The sequence below is a fragment of the Hyla sarda genome, chromosome 12 (genome assembly GCF_029499605.1).
Source record: "Hyla sarda isolate aHylSar1 chromosome 12, aHylSar1.hap1, whole genome shotgun sequence".
NCBI lineage: Eukaryota > Metazoa > Chordata > Amphibia > Anura > Hylidae > Hyla > Hyla sarda.
The window spans coordinates 76,186,707-76,212,367 of record NC_079200.1 but is presented as its reverse complement, the minus strand read 5'-3'; the positions used below and the strand labels follow the sequence as shown (position 1 = coordinate 76,212,367).

The 25,661-nt window shown below is 42.4% G+C and overlaps 1 protein-coding gene and 1 long non-coding RNA gene across 2 annotated transcripts in view; one reads left to right on the top strand and one right to left on the bottom strand.

Annotated features, from left to right (window-relative positions):
• Nucleotides 1–25,661, top strand: part of LOC130296586 (uncharacterized) — a 62,890-nt gene that overhangs the window by 5,587 nt on the left and 31,642 nt on the right. Inside the window, exon 2 of the long non-coding RNA XR_008849240.1 lies at nt 22,442–22,556. This is a non-coding gene — a long non-coding RNA (uncharacterized LOC130296586). The remainder of the gene's footprint in view (nt 1–22,441; nt 22,557–25,661) is intronic.
• LOC130296584 (protein spinster homolog 1-like) lies at nt 18,783–22,468 on the bottom strand. Its single transcript, XM_056548275.1, has 2 exons — nt 22,352–22,468; nt 18,783–20,363 (listed from the first exon to the last, which is right to left on the bottom strand). Exon 2 carries the CDS (start codon nt 20,336–20,338, stop codon nt 18,824–18,826), a length of 1,515 nt encoding a protein of 504 aa, XP_056404250.1. The 5' UTR covers nt 20,339–20,363; nt 22,352–22,468; the 3' UTR covers nt 18,783–18,823.

Below are 25,661 nucleotides of genomic sequence, written 5' to 3'. Positions count from 1 at the left end.
CACGGCCCCCCTAAAGCAGTAGGTTACTAGCAGCTCTCATGGCCACCAGTAAGGGGCCCGAGCCCCCACTGCACCCCCGCCCCCCGGAGCCATCTACTCCGGCATCCTTTTTTTAAAGGGTACCTCTCATCAAAAAAACATTTGATATATTATAGATTAATGTATGCAGAATAACTTTACAATTGCATGTTATTAAAAAATATGCTTCTTTCTATTTAATTTTCCACTTTGAAGAAATGACCACTAGGGGTCTCCCTACCAGTCCTGGCAGCAAGCATTTCAGACTCATGCTGGAGTCCTAAACACTATGAGCTGCCAGTCTGCTTTGTTCACAAAGGAGAACACTCAGAGCTGCCAGCCTGCTTTGTTCACTGCCTGTTTGGCTGTGAACAAAGCAGGCTGGCAGCTCTGAGTGTTTAGGACTCCAGCATGAGTCAGAAATGCTTGCTGACCGGACTGATCGGGAAAAATACAATAGAAAGAAGCATATTTTTCATTAACATTGTCACGATTCGGCTTCCAGGTAGTGGATCCTCTGTGTCAGCGAGGGATTGGCGTGGACCGTGCTGGTGGACCGGTTCTAAGAGGCTACTGGTGTTCACCAGAGCCCGCTGCAAAGCGGGATGGTCTTGCTGCGGCAGTAGCAACCAGGTCGTATCCACTAGCAACGGCTCTACCTCGCTGACTGCTGAGAAGGCGTGGGACAGAAGGACTAGGCAGAGGCAAGGTCAGACGTAGCAGAAGGTCGGGGGCAGGCGGCAAGGTTCGTAGTCAGGATGGATAGCAGAAGTTCAGGTACACAGGCTTTGGACACACTAAACGCTTTCACTGGCACAAGGCAACAATTCACTAGCAACGGCTCTACTTCGCTGACTGCTGAGAAGGCGTGGGACAGAAGGACTAGGCAGAGGCAAGGTCAGACGTAGCAGAAGGTCGGGGGCAGGCGGCAAGGTTCGTAGTCAGGATGGATAGCAGAAGTTCAGGTACACAGGCTTTGGACACACTAAACGCTTTCACTGGCACAAGGCAACAAGATCCGGCAAGGGAGTGCAAGGGAGGAGATCAGATATAGCCAGGGAGCAGATGGAAGCCAATTAAGCTAATTGGGCCAGGCACCAATCATTGGTGCACTGGCCCTTTAAGTCTCAGAGAGCTGGCGCGCGCGCGCCCTAGAGAGCGGAGCCGCGCGCGCCAGCACAAGACAGCAGGGGACCGGGACGGGTAAGTGACCTGGGATGCGATTCGCGAGCGGGCGCGTCCCGCTGTGCGAATCGCATCCCCGACGGCCATGACCGTGCAGCGCTCCCGGTCAGCGGGACCGACCGGGGCGCTGCAGGGAGAAAGACGCCGTGAGCGCTCCGGGGAGGAGCGGGGACCCGGAGCGCTAGGCGTAACAAACATGCTATTGGAAAGTTATTCAACATTCATTAATCTAAAATATATCAAAAGTTTATTTGATGAGAGGTACCCTTTAAATAAATCTTCAGCCTGCAGCCCTGTCACCACGCAGGGGCCGCGCTATGCAGACTGGGAAGAGCAGACAGGAAGCTCCTCCCCCTCTCTCACTCCCCTGTATGCTGGACCTTGTGGAGCAGGCCCACTGTGTGTATACAGGCCCGGACACCACCAGTATGGAAGACTTACCTGCCCAGTGCCCACTGCTGATGCTGCCCTTTTAACCCCTTCCCGCTATTGGACGTATGCATACGTCCAGGCGAACTACACGTTCACGCAAATGGACGTATGCATACGTCCAAGCGATCTCCTGCTCTGCCGCGGGCAGCGCAGGAGATCGCGGGTGGGACTCAGCTGTCAATCACAGCCGGAGTCCCACCGCAGCTGCCGGGGCCGCGATCGCGCCGGTCCCGGCAGCATTAACCCCATAGATGCCGTGATCAGTTCTGATCACAGCATCTACGGTGTTTGCAGGGGGAGCGCTCTCCCCCTGCCCATCAACGGCGGCGCCGCGATAAAATAAGGGGGATCGGAGGTGTCCAAGACACCCTCGATCCCCCTTGAAGAGATAGGAGTGAGGTGGCAGGGTTGCCACCCCTCCTATCCCTGCTATTGATCGGCGGAGCGGCCGACCAATAGCAGAATGGGGGCGGGGGGGGTTAAAGTTCGGTTCCCCCCCGCTGCACAGCGGGGGGAACCGTGTAGTAGCGGCGGCGGCAGCGGCGGTCACTTACCCAGCGGCTGCTGTGATCATGGCGGCGGTGGAGGTGAGTATGGCGCCGCGTGTCCGGGAGTCTGTTGCCTAGCAACATCTGCAGGGCGACAGTTTAGAGAGTGGTCTCTAAACTGTGGCCCTCCAGATGTTGCAAAACTACAACTCCCACCATGCCTTGACAGCTGTTTGCTGTGTTGGCATGCTGGGAGTTGTAGTTTTGCAAGATTTAGAGGGGTTCAGGCTAGAGATCACTGACAGTGGTCTCTAAACTGTAGCCCTCCAGATGTTACAAAACTACAACTTCCAGCATGCCCAGACAGCAGTTTGCTGTCTTAGCATGCTGAGATTTGTAGTTTTGCAACATCTGGAGGGCCACAGTTTAGAGACCACTGTCAGTGATCTCTAGCCTGAACCCCTCTAAATCTTGCAAAACTATAACTCCCAGCATTCAGGAACAGCAAATGGCTGTCTCGGCATGCTGGGAGTTGTACTTGCGTGCCTCCAGCTGTTGCATAACTACATCTCCCAGCATTCCCTTTGGCAATCAGTACATGCTGAGAGTTGTAGTTCTGCAACAGCTGGAGGCACACTGGTTGGGAAATACCGAGTTAGGTAATAGGTTCTATTACCTAACTCAGTATTTTCCAACCAGTTTGCCTCCAGCTGTTGCAAAACTACAACTCCCAGCATGCACGTTCTGTCAGTGCAAGCTGGGAGTTGTAGTTTTGCCCCCCCCCCCCCCCTCCCATGTGAATGTACAGGTTACATTCACACTGGCGGCGGATTACAGTGAATTCCCCGCTTCAAGTTTGAGCTGCAGCCGCAGCTCAAACTCCTAGCGGGAGACTCAGTGTAATCCGCCGTCAGTGTGAATGTAACCTAAAAACACTACACTACACTAACATAAAATAAAGAGTAAAACACTACATATACACACGTACACTGCCCCCCCCACCACCACCCCCCCTTCTCCCCCAATAAAAATGAAAAACGTATCCTACAGCAGTGTTTCCAAAACGGAGCCTCCAGCTGTTGCAAAACAAAAACTCCCAGCATTTCCGGACAGCCATTGACTGTCCAAGCATGCTGGGAGTTTAGCAACAGCTGGAGGCACCCTGTTTGGGAATCACTGGTGTAGAATACCCCTATGTCCACCCCTATGCAAATCCCTAATTTAGGCCTCAAATGCGCATGGCGCTCTCACTTTGGAGCCCTGTCGTACTTCAAGGCAACAGAATAGGGTCACATATGGGGTATCGCCGTACTCGGGAGAAATTGCCTAACAAATTTTGGGGGGCTTTTTCTCCTTTTACCCCTTATGAAAAGGTAAAGTTGGGGTCTACACCAGCATGTTTGTACACTAACATACTGGTGTTGCCCCAAACTTTAAAATTTCACAAGCGGTAAAAGAAAAAAAGCCTCCAAAATTTGTAATGCAATTTCTCCTGAGTACGGAGATACCCCATATGTGGGCGCAAAGTGTTCTGGGGACGCACAACAAGGCTCAGAAGGGAGAGTGCACCATGTAAATTTAAGGTCTAAATTGGTGATTTTCACAGGGGTGGCTGATTTTACAGCGGTTCTGACATAAGTGCAAAACAATAAATACCCACATGTGACCCCATTTTGGAAACTACACCCCTCACGGAATGTAATAAGGGGTACAGTGAGCATTTACACCCCACAGGTGTCTGACAGATCTTTCAAACAGGGGTCTGTGAAAATGAAAAATAAAATTTTTAATTTGCACAGCCCACTGTTCCAAAGATCCGTCAAATGCCAGTGGGGTGTAAATTCTCCCTGCACCCATTATTACCTTCCGTGAGGGGTATCGTTTTAAAAATGGGGTCACATGTGGGGGGGTCCACTGTTCTGGCACCACGGGGGGCTTTGGAAATGCACATGGCCAAATTCTCTCTCCAAAAGCTCAATGATGCTCCTTCTCTTCTGAGCATTGTAGTTCGTCCCCAGTGCACTTCACGTCCACTTATGGGGTATTTCCATACTCAGAAGAGATGGGGTTACAAATTTTGGGGGGTATTTTCTGCTATTATCCCTTGTAAAAATGTAAAATTTGGGGGAAAACAAGCATTTTAGTGTAAAAAAAATTTTTTTTTTTACATATGCAAAAGTCGTGAAACACCTGTGGGGTATTAAGGTTCACTTTACCCCTTGTTACGTTCCCCAAGGGGTCTAGTTTCCAAAATGGTATGCCATGTGTTTTTTTTTCTGTCCTGGCACCATAGGGGCTTCCTAAATGCGGCATGCCCCCAGAGCAAAATTTGCTTCCAAAAAGCCAAATGTGACTCCTTCTCTTCTGAGACCTGTAGTGCGCCAGCAGAGCACTTTTCATCCCCATATTGGGTGTTTTCTGAATCGGGAGAAATTGGGCTTCAAATTTTGGGGGGTATTTTCTGCTATTATCTTTTTTTTAAATGTAAAATTTTTGCTAAACCAAGCATTTTTGGTAAAAAAAACATTTTCTTTTTTACATATGCAAAAGTCGTGAAACACCTGTGGGGTATTAAGGTTCACTTTATCCCTTGTTACGTTCCTCAAGGGGTCTAGTTTCCAAAATGGTATGCCATGTGTTTTTTTTTTTTGCTGTCCTGGCACCATAGGGGCTTCCTAAATGCGATATGCCCCCCGAGCAAAATTTGCTCTCAAAAAGCCAAATATGACTCCTTCTCTTCTGAGCATTGTAGTTCGCTCGTAGTGCACTAAAGGTCAACTTATGGGGTACCTCCATACTCAGAAGAGATGGGGTTACAAAGTTTGGGGGGTATTTTCTGCTATTAACCCTTGCACTAGTTTCCAAAATGGTATGCCATGTGGTTTTTTATTTTTGCTGTTTTGGCACCATAGGGGCTTCCTAAATGCAACATGCCCCCCAAAAACCATTTCAGAAAAACGTACTCTCCAAAATCCCCTTGTCGCTCCTTCGCTTCTGAGCCCTCTACTGCGCCCGCCGAACAATTTACATAGACATATGAGGTATGTGCTTACTCGAGAGAAATTGGGCTACAAATTCAAGTATAAATTTTATCCTTTTACCCCTTGTAAAAATTCAAAAATTGGGTCTACAAGAACATGCAAGTGTAAAAAATGAAGATTTTGAATTTTCTCCTTCATTTTGCTGCTTTTCCTGTGAAACACCTAAAGGGTTAAAACACTTACTGAATATCATTTTGAATACTTTGGGGGGTGCAGTTTTTGTAATGGGGTAATTTATGGGGTATTTCTAATATGAAGACCCTTCAAATCCACTTCAAACCTGAACTGGTCCATGAAAAATAGCGAGTTTGAAAATTTTGTGAAAAATTGTAAAATTGCTGCTGAACTTTGAAGCCCTCTGGTGTCTTCCAAAAGTAAAAACACGTAAATTTTATGATGCAAACATAAAGTAGACATATTGTATATGTGAATCCCCAAAAAAATATTTGGAATATCCATTTTCCTTACAAGCAGAGAGCTTCAAAGTTAGAAAAATGCAAAATTTTCAATTTTTTCATCAAATTTGGGGATTTTTCACCAAGAAAGGATGCAAGTTACCACAAAAATTTACCACTATGTTAAAGTAGAATATGTCACGAAAAAAAAAATCTCGGAATCAGATTGATAAGTAAAAGCATTCCAGAGTTATTAATGTTTAAAGTGACAGTGGTCAGATGTGCAAAAAAGGGCTGCGTCCTAGAGGTGAAAATGGGCTGTGTCCTTAAGGGGTTAAAGTAAGTAACTTGCTTGGGGGAGAGGGGGAAAGTTGTAGGAGACAGTGGGAGGTAGTTCAGTGTTTCCCAACCAGGGGGCCTCCAGCTGTTGCAAAACTACAACTCCCAGCATTCCTTTGGCTTTATGAGCATACTGGGAGTTGTAGTTTTGCAACAGCTGGAGGCCCCCAGGTTGGGAAACACTGATCTAGCTATCTATCTATCTATCAATCTATTATATATCTATCTCCTATCTATCTATCTATCTCATATCTATCCATCCATCCATCTATCTATATCCATCTATTTATGCATCTATCTTTCTCATATCTATCTATCTATCCTCATATCTATCTCATATCTATCTATCTATCTATCTCTCTATCTATCTATCATCTATCTATCTCATATCTATCTCATATCTATCTATCTTTCTATCTCATATCTATCTATCTCATATCTATCTATCTCATAGCTATCTATCTATCTAACTCAGATAGATGAGAGATAGATAAATAGATATGAGAGATAGATAGGTAGATGGATGATATATAGATAGATAGATACATAAATATATATATATATATATATATATATATATATATATATATATATAGATAGATAGATAGATAGATAGATATGAGATAGATATAAAGATAGATAAATAGATGATAAATAGATAGAGAGATGATATATAGAAAGATACATAAATAGATGGATAGATGATAGACAGATCGATAGATAGATGATAGATACATAGATATGATATAGATAGATAGATGATAGATAGATATGATATATAGTGTTGCTCGCGAATATTCGCAATGCGAATTTTATTCGCGAATATCGCATATTCACGATACACATCACAGTGAGCATCCCTCTCTGCTTCCAGCTTGTGTGGTGTAAAGATACATATGATAGATACATATGATATATAGTGTTGCTCGCCAATATTCGCAATGCGAATTTTATTCGCGAATATCGCATTTTCACAGTACACATCACAGTGATCATCCCTCTCTGCTTCCAGCTTGTGTGGTGTAAAGAAGGCTCTAATACTACTGTGTGAGACTGGCGTGCGAATTTTCGCATATACGAAAATTTACATATGCTAATTTTCGCAAATGCGAATTTCAGCATATGTTAATTTTTACATGAAAATTTTCGCATACGCGAATATTCGCATATGCGAAAATAAACCGCGAATATTACGAATATGCGAATTTAGCGAATATATGACGAATATTCATCCATATATTCGCGAAATATCGCAAATTCGAATATGGCCTATGCTGCTCAACACTAATGATATAGACAGATAGATAGATTAGATAGATAGATAGATAGGAGATAGATGGATATGATATAGATAGATGGATATGATATAGATACATTTATATGATATAGATAGATCAGTTTCCCAACCAGGGGGCCTCCAGCTGTTGCAAAACCTCAACTCCCAGCCATTTCTTTGGCTTCATGAAGCATACTGGGAGTTGTAGTTTTGCAACAGCTGGAGGCCCCCTAGTGGGGAAACACTGATCTATATCAATCATCTATCTATTATCTATCTATCTTTCCCAAAAAAAAAAAAAAAATCAAGAGACCAGCAGCACACAGAAAAATTAGTGCAAAAAAGGTGGAGATTTATTGCATTATCCCAGTGTACAAAAGAAGCGACGTTTCAGCGACCTCTCGTCGCCGTTCTCAAGGAGCTTGTACACTGGGATAATGCAATAAATCTCCACCTTTTTTTGCACTAATTTTTCTGTGTGCTGCTGGTCTCTTGCTTTTTTCTAGTACAAGTGAACCTCTCACCAAGGTCCACACCCAGCGTGCACCATTGCATTGGTTTTCTTCATTTTGTTGTGCTGCTCTTCTGGAGTTTTTTTTTTTTTTTTATCTATCTATCCATCTCATATCTATCTATCTATATCATATCTATCCATCTATCTATATCCATCTATTTATGTATCTATCTATCTTTCTATTTATCTATCTATCTCATATCTATCTCAGATAGATGAGAGATAGATGAAAGATAGATAGATATGAGAGATAGATAGATGATATATAGATCTATAGATAGATATGAGATAGATAGAAAGAGATTAATAGATGATAAATAGATAGATGATAGATAGATATGATATAGATAGATAGATGATAGATAGATATGATATATATATAGACAGATATATAGATAGGAGATAGATGGATAGATAGATGATTGATAGATAGATAGATCAGTGTTTCCCAACCAGGGGGCCTCCAGCTGTTGCAAAACTACAACTCCCAGTATGCTCATACAGCCAAAGACATGCTGGGAGTTGTCGTTTTGGAATAGCTAGAGGCCCCCTGGTTGGGATACACTGATCTATCTATCTATCTATATATCTATCTATCTATCTCATATCTATCTATCTCATATCTTTTATCTATCTATCTATCTATCTATCTATATATCATCTATCTATCTACAAAACTAAAGATCCAGCGGCACTCCCAGATAAGGTATGTGTGATGTTTAGAAAGCATCCCGCCATATTCATCATACGTACAGTTGTACGTTCTGTAGTCTCTGTGACATCACTGTGCTTCATAATAAACTGTGACATCACTGTGCTTCATAATAAACTGTGACATCACTGTGCTTCATAATAAACTGTGACATCACTGTGCTTCATAATAAACTGTGACATCACTGTGCTTCATAATAAACTGTGACATCACTGTGCTTCATAATAAACTGTGACATCACTGTGCTTCATAATAAACTGGGACATCACTGTGCTTCATAATAAACTGTGACATCACTGTGCTTCATAATAAACGGTGACATCACTGTGCTTCATCATAAACTGACATCACTGTGCTTCATCATAAACTGTGACATCACTGTGCTTCATAATAAACGGTGACATCACTGTGCTTCATAATAAACGGTGACATCACTGTGCTTCATAATAAACTGTGACATCACTGTGCTTCATAATAAACTGTGACATCACTGTGCTTCATAATAAACTGTGACATCACTGTGCTTCATAATAAACTGTGACATCACTGTGCTTCATAATAAACTGTGACATCACTGTGCTTCATAATAAACTGTGACATCACTGTGCTTCATAATAAACTGTGACATCACTGTGCTTCATAATAAACTGTGACATCACTGTGCTTCATAATAAACGGTGACATCACTGTGCTTCATCATAAACTGACATCACTGTGCTTCATCATAAACTGTGACATCACTGTGCTTCATAATAAACGGTGACATCACTGTGCTTCATAATAAACGGTGACATCACTGTGCTTCATAATAAACTGTGACATCACCACGCTTCATAATAAACTGTGACATCACTGTGCTTCATAATAAACTGTGACATCACTGTGCTTCATAATAAACTGTGACATCACTGTGCTTCATAATAAACTGTGACATCACTGTGCTTCATAATAAACTGTGACATCACTGTGCTTCATAATAAACTGTGACATCGCTGTGCTTCATAATAAACTGTGACATCGCTGTGCTTCATAATAAACTGTGACATCACTGTGCTTCATAATAAACTGTGACATCACTGTGCTTCATAATAAACTGTGACATCACTGTGCTTCATCATAAACTGTGACATCACTGTGCTTCATAATAAACTCTGACATCACTGTGCTTCATAATAAACTCTGACATCACTGTGCTTCATAATAAACTGTGACATCACTGTGCTTCATGATAAACTGTGACATCACTGTGCTTCATGATAAACTGTGACATCACTGTGCTTCATGATAAATTGTGACATCACTGTGTTTCATAATAAACTGTGACATCACTGTGCTTCATAATAAACTGTGACATCACTGTGCTTCATAATAAACTGTGACATCACTGTGCTTCATAATAAACTGTGAAATCACTGAGCTTCATGATAAACTGTGACATCACTGTGCTTCATGATAAACTGTGACATCACTGTGCTTCATGATAAACTGTGACATCACTGTGCTTCATGATAAACTGTGACATCACTGTGCTTCATAATAAACTGACATCACTGTGCTTCATAATAAACTGTGACATCACTGTGCTTCATAATAAACTGTGACATCACTGTGCTTCATAATAAACTGTGACATCACTGTGCTTCATAATAAACTGTGACATCACTGTGCTTCATAATAAACTGACATCACTGTGCTTCATAATAAACTGTGACATCACTGTGCTTCATAATAAACTGTGACCTCACTGTGCTTCATAATAAACTGTGACATCACTGCGCTTCATAATAAACTGTGACATCACTGTGCTTCATAATAAACTGTGACATCACTGTGCTTCATAATAAACTGTGACATCACTGTGCTTCATAATAATCTGTAACATCACTGTGCTTCATAATAAACTGTGACATCACTGTGCTTCATAATAAACTGTGACATCACTGTGCTTCATAATAAACTGTGACATCACTGTGCTTCATAATAAACTGTGACATCACTGTGCTTCATAATAAACTGTGACATCACTGTGCTTCATGATAAACTGTGACATCACTGTGCTTCATGATAAACTGTGACATCACTGTGCTTCATGATAAACTGTGACATCACTGTGCTTCATGATAAACTGACATCACTGTGCTTCATGATAAACTGTGACATCACTGTGCTTCATGATAAACTGTGACATCACTGTGCTTCATAATAAACTCTGATATCACTGTGCTTCATAATAAACTGTGACATCACTGTGCTTCATGATAAACTGTGACATCACTGTGCTTCATAATAAACTGTGACATCACTGTGCTTCATAATAAACTGTGACATCACTGTGCTTCATAATAAACTGTGACATCACTGTGCTTCATAATAAACTGTGACATCACTGTGCTTCATAATAAACTGTGACATCACTGTGCTTCATAATAAACTGTGACATCACTGTGCTTCATAATAAACTGTGACATCACTGTGCTTCATAATAAACGGTGACATCACTGTGCTTCATCATAAACTGACATCACTGTGCTTCATCATAAACTGTGACATCACTGTGCTTCATAATAAACGGTGACATCACTGTGCTTCATAATAAACGGTGACATCACTGTGCTTCATAATAAACGGTGACATCACTGTGCTTCATAATAAACTGTGACATCACCATGCTTCATAATAAACTGTGACATCACTGTGCTTCATAATAAACTGTGACATCACTGTGCTTCATAATAAACTGTGACATCACTGTGCTTCACAATAAACTGTGACATCACTGTGCTTCATAATAAACTGTGACATCACTGTGCTTCATAATAAACTGTGACATCGCTGTGCTTCATAATAAACTGTGACATCACTGTGCTTCATAATAAACTGTGACATCACTGTGCTTCATAATAAACTGTGACATCACTGTGCTTCATCATAAACTGTGACATCACTGTGCTTCATAATAAACTCTGACATCACTGTGCTTCATAATAAACTCTGACATCACTGTGCTTCATAATAAACTGTGACATCACTGTGCTTCATGATAAACTGTGACATCACTGTGCTTCATGATAAACTGTGACATCACTGTGCTTCATGATAAATTGTGACATCACTGTGTTTCATAATAAACTGTGACATCACTGTGCTTCATAATAAACTGTGACATCACTGTGCTTCATAATAAACTGTGACATCACTGTGCTTCATAATAAACTGTGAAATCACTGAGCTTCATGATAAACTGTGACATCACTGTGCTTCATGATAAACTGTGACATCACTGTGCTTCATGATAAACTGTGACATCACTATGCTTCATGATAAACTGTGACATCACTGTGCTTCATAATAAACTGACATCACTGTGCTTCATAATAAACTGTGACATCACTGTGCTTCATAATAAACTGTGACATCACTGTGCTTCATAATAAACTGTGACATCACTGTGCTTCATAATAAACTGTGACATCACTGTGCTTCATAATAAACTGACATCACTGTGCTTCATAATAAACTGTGACATCACTGTGCTTCATAATAAACTGTGACCTCACTGTGCTTCATAATAAACTGTGACATCACTGTGCTTCATAATAAACTGTGACATCACTGTGCTTCATGATAAACTGTGACATCACTGTGCTTCATGATAAACTGTGACATCACTGTGCTTCATGATAAACTGTGACATCACTGTGCTTCATGATAAACTGACATCACTGTGCTTCATGATAAACTGTGACATCACTGTGCTTCATGATAAACTGTGACATCACTGTGCTTCATAATAAACTCTGATATCACTGTGCTTCATAATAAACTGTGACATCACTGTGCTTCATGATAAACTGTGACATCACTGTGCTTCATAATATACTGTGACATCACTGTGCTTCATAATAAACTGTGACATCACTGTGCATCATAATATACTGTGACATCACTGTGCTTCATAATAAACTGTGACATCACTGTGCTTCATAATAAACTGTGACATCACTGTGCTTCATAATAAACTGTGACATCACTGTGCTTCATAATAAACTGTGACATCACTGTGCTTCATAATAAACTGTGACATCACTGTGCTTCATCCTGTAATTTGATGTCATTGTCTATAACAACCCTGTAGTGACATCACAGTTTATTATTCTTGATAGTGTTGAGCGGCATAGGCCATATTCGAATTCGCGAATATTCGCGAATATATGGACGAATATTCGTCATATATTCGCGAATATTCGCATATTCGTTATATCCTCGTTTTATTTTCGCATACGCAAAAATTCGCGTATGCGAAAATTAGCATATGCGAAAATTCGTATATACAAAATTAGTGCACGCGAAAATGCGCATATGCGAATATTAGCATATGCTAATTTTCGCATATGCGATTTTTCGCACGCCAGTCTCACACAGTAGTATTACAGCCTTCTTTACACCACACAAGCTGGAAGCAGAGAGGGGTGATCACTGTGATGTGTACTGTGAAGAAAAAAAAAAAAAAAAAAACGAATATTCGTAATTACGAATATATAGCGCTATATTCGCGGAATTCGCGAATATGCGATATTCGCGAATAATATTCGAATTGCGAATATTCGCGAGCAACACTAATTCTTGAATGCTGACTTCACTGTGTATATTTTCCCAGTACAATGACATCACTGTATAGTTACCCTCTACTGTGACAACACTGCGTTTATTAACCCTGTAGTGGCAAAACTGTTTATTGTCCCTGTACAGAGACATTACGGTTTATATTAACTCTGAACTGTGATGTCACTGTATATATTAACTCTGAACTGTGATGTCACTGTGCATATTTACCCTGTATTGTCACTCACAGTGCAAGGTAAATATGTACAGTGGCATTAGGGTATACAGGCTTAATATATACAGTGATGTCACAGTGCAGTGTAAGTATTAACAGTGATGTTGCAGTATGGAGATAACACACAGTGATGTTATAGTTCAGAGATAATATACACAGTGATGTCACAGTACAGGGATAATACACACAGTGATGTCACAGTACAGGGATAATACACACAGTGATGTCACAGTACATTGATAATATACACAGTGATGTCACAGTACAGGGATAATATACACAGTGATGTCACAGTACAGGGACAATATACACAGTGATGTCACAGTACAGGGATAATACACATTGATGTCACAGTACAGGGATAATACACAGTGATGTCACAGCACAGTGATAATACACACAGTGATGTCACAGTACAGAGATAATACACACAGTGATGTCACAGTACAGAGATAATACACACAGTGATGTCACAGTACAGGGATAATACACAGTGATGTCACAGTACAGAGATAATACACACAGTGATGTCACAGTACAGGGAGGGATAATATACACAGTGATGTCATAGTACAGGGATAATACACAGTGACGTCACAGTACAGGGATAATACACAGTGACGTCACAGTACAGGGATAATACACAGTGATGTCACAGTACAGGGATAATACAAAGTGATGTGACAGTACAGAGATAATACACACAGTGATGTCACAGTACAGGAATAATACACAGTGATGTCACAGTACAGGAATAATACACAGTGATGTCACAGTACAGGAATAATACACAATGATGTCACAGTACAGGAATAATACACAGTGATGTTACAGTACAGGGATAATATACAGAGTGATGTCACAGTACAGGGATAATATACAGAGTGATGTCACAGTACAGGGATAATACACAGTGATGTCACAGTACAGGGATAATACACACAGTGATGTCACAGTACAGAGATAATACACACAGTGATGTCACAGTACAGGGATAATACACACAGTGATGTCACAGTACAGGGATAATATACACAGTGATGTCACAGTACAGGGATAATACACACAGTGATGTCACAGTACAGGGATAATATACACAGTGATGTCACAGTACAGGGATAATACACACAGTGATGTCACAGTAAAGGGATAATATGCACAGTGATGTCACAGTACAGGGATAATATACACAGTGATGTCACAGTACAGGCATAATACACAGTGATGTCACAGTACAGGGATAATACACAGTGATGTCACAGTACAGGGATAATATACACAGTGATGTCACAGTACAGGGATAATACACAGTTATGTCACAGTACAGGGATAATACACAGTGATGTCACAGTACAGGGATAATACACACAGTGATGTCACAGTACAGAGATAATACACACAGTGATGTCACAATACAGAGATAATACACACAGTGATGTCACAGTACAGGGATAATACACAGTGATGTCACAGTACAGAGATAATACACACAGCGATGTCACAGTACAGGGAGGGATAATATACACACAGTGATGTCATAGTACAGGGATAATACAAAGTGATGTCACAGTACAGGCATAATACACAGTGACGTTACAGTACAGGGATAATACACAGTGATGTCACAGTACAGAGATAATACACACAGTGATGTCACAGTACAGGAATAATACACAGTGATGTCACAGTACAGGAATAATACACAGTGATGTCACAGTACAGGAATAATACACAGTGATGTCACAGTACAGGAATAATACACAGTCATGTCACAGTGCAGGGATATTATACAGAGTGATGTCACAGTACAGGGATAATATACAGAGTGATGTCACAGTACAGGGATAATACACAGTGATGTCACAGTACAGGAATAATACACAGTAATGTCACAGTACAGGGATAATACACAGTGATGTCACAGTACAGGAATAATACACAGTGATGTCACAGTACAGGGATAATACACACAGTGATGTCACCGTACAGGGATAATATACAGAGTGATGTCACAGTACAGGGATAATATACAGAGTGATGTCACAGTGCAGGGATAATACACAGTGATGTCACATTACAGGGATAATGCACACAGTGATGTCACAGTACAGGGACAATACACAGTGATGTCACAGTACAGAGATAATACACAGTGTTGTCAAAGTACAGGGATAATACACAGTGATGTCACAGTACAGGGATAATACACACAGTGATGTCACAGTACAGGGATAATATACACACTGATGTCACAGTACAGGGATAATACACAGTGAGGTCACAGTACAGGGATAATACACACAGTGATGTCACAGTACAGGGATAATATACACAGTGATGTCACAGTACAGGGATAATACACACAGTGATGTCACAGCACAGGGATAATAGACACAGTGATGTCACAGTACAGGGATAATATACACAGTGATGTCACAGTACAGGGATAATACACAGTGATGTCACAGTACAGGGATAATATACACAGTGATGTCACAGTACAGAGATAATACACAGTGATGTCACAGTACAGGGATAATATACACAGTGATGTCACAGTACAGGGATAATATACAGAGTGATGTCACAGTACAGGGATAATACACAGTGATGTCACATTACAGGGATAATGCACACAGTGATGTCACAGTACAGGGACAATACACAGTGATGTCACAGTACAGAGATAATACACAGTGATGTCAAAGTACAGGGAAAATACACAGTGATGTCACAGTACAGGGATAATACACACAGTGATGTCACAGTACAGGGATAATATACACAGTGATGTCACAGTACAGGGATAATACACTGTGAGGTCACTGTACAGGGATAATACACACAGTGATGTCACAGTAAAGGGATAATATACACAGTGATGTCACAGTACAGGGATAATACACACAGTGATGTCACAGCACAGGGATAATATACACAGTGATGTCACAGTACAGGGATAATATACACAGTGATGTCACAGTACAGGGATAATATACGGTGATGTCACAGTACAGGGATAATACACAGTGATGTCACAGTACAGGGATAATATACACAGTGATGTCACAGTACAGGGATAATACACAGTGATGTCACAGTACAGGGATAATACACAGTGATGTCACAGTACAGGGATAATACACACAGTGATGTCACAGTACAGAGATAATACACACAGTGATGTCACAGTACAGAGATAATACACACAGTGTTGTCACAGTACAGGGATAATACACAGTTTTCTCACAGTACAGAGATAATACACACAGTGATGTCACAGTACAGGGATAATACACAGTGATGTCACAGCACAGAGATAATACACACAGTGATGTCACAGTACAGGGAGGGATACTATACACAGTGATGTCATAGTACAGGGATAATACACAGTGACGTCACAGTACAGGGATAATACACAGTGACGTCACAGTACAGGGATAATACACAGTGATGTCACAGTACAGAAATAATACACAGTGATGTCACAGTACAGGAATAATACACAGTTATGTCACAGTTCAGGAATAATACACAGTGATGTCACAGTACAGGGATAATATACAGAGTGATGTCACAGTACAGGAATAATATACAGGGTGATGTCACAGTACAGGGATAATACACAGTGATGTCACAGTACAGGGATAATACACACAGTGATGTCATAGTACAGGGATAATATACAGAGTGATGTCACAGTACAGGGATAATATACAGAGTGATGTCACAGTGCAGGGATAATACACAGTGATGTCACATTACAGGGATAATACACACAGTGATGTCACAGTACAGGGATAATACACAGAGTGATGGCACAGTACAGAGATAATACACAGTGACGTCACAGTACAGGGATAATACGCAGTGATGGCACAGTACAGAGTTAATACACAGTGATGTCACATTACAGGGATAATACACAGAGTGATGGCACAGTACAGAGATAATACACAGTGATGTCACAGTATAGGGATAATACACACAGTGATGTCACAGTATAGGGATAATACACAGTGATGTCACAGTACAGGGATAATACACACAGTGATGTCACAGTATAGGGATAATACACAGAGTGATGGCAAAGTACAGAGATAATACACAGTGACGTCACAGTACAGGGATAATACACAGTGATGGCACAGTACAGAGTTAATACACAGTGATGTCACATTACAGGGATAATACACAGAGTGATGGCACAGTACAGAGATAATACACAGTGATGTCACAGTACAGGGATAATACACAGTGATGTGACAGTATAGCCATCTCACAGCCGGACCACCATGTAATTTCAGCAGAAAATAAAGCAGGGCCTCATGTTCAAGTTTCGCCTAAGGCCTCACAAAGTCTAGAGCCGCCTCTGGTCGGCCCTACCATGGGACCCGGTGGGACCATAAGTCCCAGGTGGCACTTTTCAGGGGCGGCATTTTGCTGCCCCCCTTTTTTTTTTGTGCCTAGTAGGTTCATGGTAGGGTTGGCGCCGCCGCTGCTCACTGTTCTAAAGCAGCTGCGGGGTATAATAGCGCAGCGGGCACTTTAGACAGTGAGTCTGCCTCCGGCCGACCGGGGTCTGACGAGGGACGTCGCACAAGTGACGTACTTCTGCAGACCCGCTCAGGAGGACGTCAGTGACGTCACTCGTCAGGCCGCTGCCGGAGAGGAGAAGCGCTGTGCAGGACAAGTAAGTGTGTCTCTGTGTGTGTCTGTCTGTGTGTTTGGGGGGGCTATGGCTACCTAATGTGAGGAATCTATGCTACCTAATGTGGGGAAATTATGCTACCTAATGTGGGGAATCTGTGCTACCTAATGTGGGGAAACTATGCTACCTAATGTGGGGAAAGTATGCTACCTAATGTGGGGAAGCTATGCTACCTAATGTGGGGAAACTATGTTACCTAATGTGGGGAATCTGTGCTACCTAATGTGGGGAAACTATGCTACCTAATGTGGGGAAACTATGTTACCTAATGTGGGGAATATGTGCTACCTAATGTGGGCAAACTATGCTACCTAATGTGGGGAAACTATGTTACCTAATGTGGGGAAACTATGTTACCTGATGTGGGGAATCTGTGCTACCTAATGTGGGGAAACTATGCTACCTAATGTGGGCAAACTATGCTACCTAATGTGGGGAAACTGCTACCTAATGTAGGGAATCTATGCTACCTAATGTGGGGAAACTATGCTACCTAATGTGAGGAAACTATGCTATCTAATGTGGGGAATCTATGCTACCTAATGTTGGGAATCTATGCTACCTAATGTGGGGGGCTTTAATTAGTTGCGGCATATGGGAGGCCTTAATAAATAATTAGAAACTTTTACCGCAAGTGACATGTGGGGGTCCACCTGAGTAAGTGACACATGGAGGGGGGGTGCTGAACAATTGATGTTTTGGGGGGGGGGGGGGGCACAGGCACATTCTTTGCACAAGGGCCCTCTGCTGTCTGTGTCCGCCCCTGGGTAGAGAATAAGGGTTAAAGTGGAACATAGAACAAATGCAGTTATTTTTTTCTTAATTTTTTTTTTAATAAAGTAAACGAGATAAAGGTAAGCAATGACTTTTCCTCAGTCTGAAGCGCGGTCCTCATCGGCAGGAAGCAGTGAGGAGGAGGAGGATGACGGAGGTTCTGATTCCATCTCTGCTTCTTTTTCGTCCCTCTCTATATATAGGGCCGTGGCCATGAAGAAGGCCCCTCCGATGACTGCCATTATGGTGCAGGTCATGAGGGCATACTCCAGGCTGCGGTATTTCAGAAGAGGGGATTTGGCATATCCTCGTTCATAGGTGTCAGATATCAGGCCGATGAGGTACGGGCTGCCGGCGTCACCTAGGAGGTGATAGATTGTCATCTGCATGGCCAGGGCTGAAGATCTCCTCCACGGAGTTACTACTTTTAGTATAATGTCAGATATGAGGGTAAAATTTACTGACAGAAGCGTCTCTCCGATGAAGATGAAGATGTTGGTGGCAACGAGGCTGATGTTGCCAAAAGTCAATGCCAACAGAAGAAAAGGGGCGGAGAGCATCATCGCGCATCCACACACAAGCGGGTCCGCCCGTGGGTTGGATTTGCGATATCTTTTACTTATCTCCGTCCCTGCTACAACTCCCAGAATGCCGGAAACGACTGTAACCACACCAAATATAAGGATGTCATGATAGTCACACGGTTCAGCACGGCAAGGGTCCTTCTCTTGTAGGAGTGTTCGTGCGTCGGTCAGGTATGACGGACCCCATACACCTATGGCTCCCACTATGAAGGATACAGCCGTCGATCCCATGGTGGTTAACATGAAGCTTCGATTTTTAAATAGTTTTTTCAGATCTGTCGCCCATTTGGCAAACTTCTGGGATTTGTTGTTCTTCTTCCCGTTTGTAGTCGTTCTTGGAAGCTCCTTTGTGACCAAAATCATCAAAGCCACAGCTATGAGGCCCAGGCCAGGGGTGACCCGAAATGCCCAGTGCCAATCGCCCCTTGCTGCATCAGTCACTTTGGGCCCGATGATGTATCCTAGTCCGCAGCCTACAGGTATGACGGAGTAAAACACGTTGAGCATGCGGGTCCGCTGGTCACTTGTAAAAAGGTCTGCAATGATGGAGGGGGCGATGGTGCAGAAAGTCGCCTCTCCGGCTCCAACCAGTCCACTCGTCAGCAGGAAGAGCAGGAAATACCCGTCAGGGATGAATGACAGGGTAAGTGTCATACTCAGCCAAACGATGACTCCTGCGCAGACAGTATATTTCTTATTACAGTGGTCGCCCAAATATCCGGCAATTGGTGCGACCAGCACGTAGCTTCCAATGAACAATGTATTTAATAAGCCGGACAGACTAGCATTGGTGTCATATGCTTTCTGTATATAAGGTAGCACCCCCGCCACGCTGGAGCGATTTGCATAGATGAGCAAATTAACAAAGGCGAGGATCACTACGGTGATGATGGAACGTGCGGTGGACATCACGCTTAGAGATGGAAGGTTCTGCCTCTCAGGGATATCGCCCTTTTCTACATCCATATCACTATGGTCCTCCATTGCTTCTTCCTCCTCCTTCAGCAATGGGTCTTGTGGAGAGGCCATGGTCACAGGTCAGAGCCTGAAAACACTAGAGAGAGAGAGATAAGTGAACACATTAGACAACATGTCATCATTCCTGTCATTATACAATAGATCCTTCATACAGAGCAGAAATGTCCAGCACAGAACCACAAGATAACACTAAGACCATCGCAGCCTCAGAAGAAGACGCTTCTCTATAAGTGTTTTATATGGAGACGTCTTCCCTGAGGTTTCCAATGTCTGATAACCCTGAACCTGTCCGGTCCTAGTAATATCTGATAACCCTGAACCTGCCCGGTCCTAGTATTATCTGATAACCCTGAACCTGTCCGGTCCTAGTAATATCTGATAACCCTGAACCTGTCCGGTCCTAGTAATATCTGATAACCCTGAACCTGTCCGGTCCTAGTAATATCTGATAACCCTGAACCTGTCCGGTCCTAGTAATATCTGATAACCCTGAACCTGTCCGGTCCTAGTAATATCTGATAACCCTGAACCTGTCCGGTCCTAGTAATATCTGATAACCCTGAACCTGTCCGGTCCTAGTAATATCTGATAACCCTGAACCTGTCCGATCCTAGTAATATCTGATAACCCTGAACCTGTCCGGTCCTAGTAATATCTGATAACCCTGAACCTGTCCGGTCCTAGTAATATCTGATAACCCTGAACCTGTCCGGTCCTAGTAATATCTGACAACCCTGATTCTGTCCGGTCCTAGTAATATCTGATAACCCTGAACCTGTCCGGTCCTAGTAATATCTGATAACCCTGAACCTGTCCGGTCCTAGTAATATCTGATAACCCTGAACCTGTCCGGTCCTAGTAATATCTGATAACCCTGAACCTGTCCGGTCCTAGTAATATCTGATAACCCTGAACCTGTCCGGTCCTAGTAATATCTGATAACCCTAAACCTGTCCGGTCCTAGTAATATCTGATAACCCTCAATCTGTCCAAGTAATGGCGGATTATAAGGGCTTGGCTGTATGGTCACTGGGCCATGTGAACTTCATACTGTAGATACAATTGGGCTATCCTGCTATATACATTTACTAATAATTAGTGTTGCTCGCGAATATTCGCAATTCGCATATTATTCGCGAATATCGCATATTCGCGAATTCGCGAATTTCGCGAATATAGCGCTATATATTCGTAATTACGAATATTCGTTTTTTTTTTGTTTTTTTTTCTTCACAGTACACATCACAGTGATCACCCCTCTCTGCTTCCAGCTTGTGTGGTGTAAAGAAGGCTGTAATACTACTGTGTGAGACTGGCGTGCGAAAATTCGCGTATGCGAAAATTAGCATATGCGCATTTTCGCATATGCGAATTTTAGTTTATGCTAATTTTGTATATGCTAATTTTCACATCTGTAAATTTTCGCATACGCGAATTTTCGCATATGCGAAAATAAAACGAGGATATAATGAATATGCGAATATTCGCGAATATATGACGAATATTCGTCCATATATTCGCGAATATTCGTGAATTCGAATATGGCCTATGCCGCTCAACACTACTAATAATGAACCTACCCCACTTCATTGGGATCTATCCGTCCCCTATATGACTTTCTGCCACTAGTTGATTTGAAAATTTTCCCTTTCGGAGTACCCGGAGTATTTCTATTGTTAGCACACAGAATTCTATTATATAATATTATATTTCTGCCCTAATCTTTCTGTTATTCTTTTACTACACCACCAAATCTTTCTCATAGACTTATATCTTTTAGAACTTCATGAATTAGGACTCTTTTTCTTGGGGGCTTTTTTGGGCATAATTGCATTTTAGCAGTTTTGCAAGAAAAAGCTCTGGTCATGATACCATCTGTGCGTTTTATTATGTTTAATGCCTAAGCCAAGTATTGTCACAATGCTATGAGGAATATAACTTTTGTTATTTCTTATGGAAATTAATTTCTTGGTTTTTTTTGGTAAAAAAAAAGCAACAACAATAAAAAAAAACTGTCAAACAAAAAGCCCTGTGTATGTATGAATAGAAGAGGCTGAGACTTACCTTGTGGTTCTCTCTTCAGACAAGGAACGGTCAAAATCTTGAATTCTCTATTGCAAATAGAAACTCTCTAAGAAACACTTTGCACCACAGGTTGTGAATGCAAAACACACTGAAGAGACTGCAGCCGGCGCGCACCTCCTTGTACAGCTTACGGTGACATCATCACAAGCATGTGTGACATCACAGGGTTCTAAACCATCTTCAGGTATGTGTATATCTGTATAGTAAATGTGAGTAGCCGTATTAGTCCAGTGATGCAGATTGTAATACCTTTTCTATTGGACTAACAGAATTTTGTAGAGACAAGCTTTTGGGATTCCTCCCTGATAATTTATAAAGTCCTTTGATCATTAGTCCTTGACTATTGGACTTGATAAAGGGAGGAATCCTGAAAGCTTGTCTCTACAAAATTCTGTTAGTCCAATAAAAAAGGTATTACAAGAGACTGCAACATATTTTTTGATTTGTGTGTATATATATATATATATATATATATATATATATGTATATATATATATATATATATATATATATATATATATATATATATAGTTCCAAGCGTGAGTAGGTGCCTCCAGCTAGGGTCCGTGTCCAGGATTCTGCATACGTAGTTCCAAGGAAAATGCTGCGGCACTCAAGGTATGGTGAAAGAATGAAAACTATTTATTCATCCCAAATGTGCAAAGAGCAACGTTTCAATGGTCTCACACCATCATTATCAAGCCACTTGGTGTGAGACCATTGAAACGTTGCTCTTTGCACATTTGGGATGAATAAATAGTTTTCATTTTTTCACCATACCTTGAGTGCCGCAGCATTTTCCTTGGAACTACGTATGCAGAATCCTGGACCCGGATCCTAGCTGGAGGCACCTACTCACGCTTTAGAAATGCTGCTTTCTTCTTTGACATATATATATATATATATATATATTTATATATATATATATATATATATATATATATATATATATATATTAATATACACCTAGAAATACATCAAGTACATAAAAACATCTTTTAGAAAAATATTTCTCCAGGCCTGCCGGGTATATCCCTGTACTTCACAGTGTCTTCTTAGCTTATATATTTTAATCTTTTGACCTTTTAACCCCACTAGGACCAAGGGCATCCTGGGACTTAAAGGGGTATTCCAGGCCAAAACTTTTTTTTATATATCAACTGGCTCCAGAAAGTTAAACAGATTTGTATATTACTTCTATTAACCCCTTCCCGCAGAATGTCATATATAAACGCCGGGTTGTGCAGTGCGTTCGCGCATCCCGGCGTTTATAAATGACATTCAGTTAACCCGGCAATGCGCAGCATCGCACGGGTTAACTGGCAGAAGTCCCGCTGTTTCCAGCAGGGGACAACTTCTGCTTCACCCCCAGGACCATCCATTGATGGTCCTGGTCAGCGATCACTGTGATTGGTCCCTGTGGACCAATCACAGTGATCTGGGGTGAAAGTTCAGATCCCCCGCACTGCCCGCCCCTGTAAGTCGGGCAGAATGGGGGACGATGGCTGCGGGGGCTCGGGGGACCTGCGGCATAGGGGGGGGACATCAGGGGACCGGCGGCCTTACCTGGCGGGACCGAGGAGCAGCGGCAGGACCGGCCACATGGACGAGCAGCGACGGGACCGGCAGGTTAGTATATGGTCCTCAGAAGCAGCAGTGAAGATCTTCACTGCTGCTTCTAGGAGTCTGAAAACTACAACTCCCAGCATGCCTAGACAGCCTTTGGCTGTCTGGGCATGCTGGGAGTTGTAGTTTTGCAACATCTGGAGGGCCCCAGTTTGGAGACCATTGTATAATGGTCTCCAATCTGTGCTCTTCCAGCTGTTGCAAAACTACAACTCCCAGCATGCACTGACTGCCCAGGCATGCTGGGAGTTTTAGTTCAGCAACATCTGGCCCTTCAGATGTTGCCGAACTACAACTCCCAGCATGCCCTTCAGCTGTCTGGGCATGCTGGGAGTTGTAGTTTTGCAACAACTGGAGACACACTGGTTGGGAAACATTGTTTCTAACTCAGTGTTTCCTAACCTGTGTGCCTCCATCTGTTGCAAAACTATAACTCTCAGCATGCACTAACAGACCATGCATGCTGGGAGTTGTAGTTTTGCAACATCTGGAGGGCCCCAGTTTGGAGACCATTGTATAATGGTCTCCAATCTGTGCTCTTCCAGATGTTGCAAAACTACAACTCCCAGTATGCACTGACTGTCCAGGCATGCTGGGAGTTTTAGTTCAGCAACATCTGGCCCTTCAGATGTTGCCGAACTACAACTCCCAGCATGCCCATCAGCTGTCTGGGCATGCTGGGAGTTGTAGTTTTGCAACAACTGGAGACACACTGGTTGGGAAACATTGTCTGTTTCTAATTCAGTGTTTCCTAACCTGTGTGCCTCCAGCTGTTGCAAAACTATAACTCCCAGCATGCACTAACAGACCATGCATGCTGGGAGTTGTGGTTTTGCAACAGCTGGTGCACCCCCCCCCCCTGTGAATGTACAGGGTACATTCACATGGGCGAGGCTTTTACAGTGGGTTTCTCGCATCTTGAGATGCAGCAAATTTCGCTGTAATCCCCCGCCCATGTGACTGTACCCTAAAAACACTACACTACACTAACACAAAATAAAATAAAAAGTTAAAAACACTACATATACACATACCCCTACACAGCCCCCCTCCCCCAATAAGAACGTCCGGTACGCCACTGTTTCCAAAGCAGACCCTCCAGCTGTTGAAAAACAACAACTCCCAGTATTGCCGGACAGCCGTTGACTGTCCAGGCATGCTGGGAGTTTTGCAACAGCTGGAGGCACCCTGTTTGGGAATCACTGGCGTAGAATACCCCTATGTCCACCCCTATGCAAATCCCTAATTTAGGCCTCAAATGCGCACGGCGCTCTCACTTTGGAGTCCTGTCGTATTTCAAGGCAACAGTTTAGGGCGACATATGGGGTATCGCCGTACTCGGGAGAAATTGCGTTACAAGGTTTGGGGGGCTTTTTCTTCTTTAACCCTTCATGAAAAGGAAATGTTGGGGTCTACACCAGAATGTTAGTGTAAAAAAATTAAATTTTTTACACTAACATGCTGATGTTGCCCTATACTTTACATTTTCACAAGAGGTAAAAGGGAAAAAAGCCCCCCAAAATTTGTAACACAATTTCTCCCGACTACAGAGATACCCCATATGTGAGCGCAAAGTGCTCTGGGGGCGCACAACAAGGCCCAGAAGGGAGAGCGCACCATGTACATTTGAGGTGATTTGCACAGGGGTGGCTGATTGTTACAG

What these genes read in the sequence shown, in the direction of transcription:
- LOC130296584 (XM_056548275.1), bottom strand. Translation starts at nt 20,338, where the DNA reads ATGGCCTCTCCACAAGACCCATTGCTGAAGGAGGAGGAAGAAGCAATG.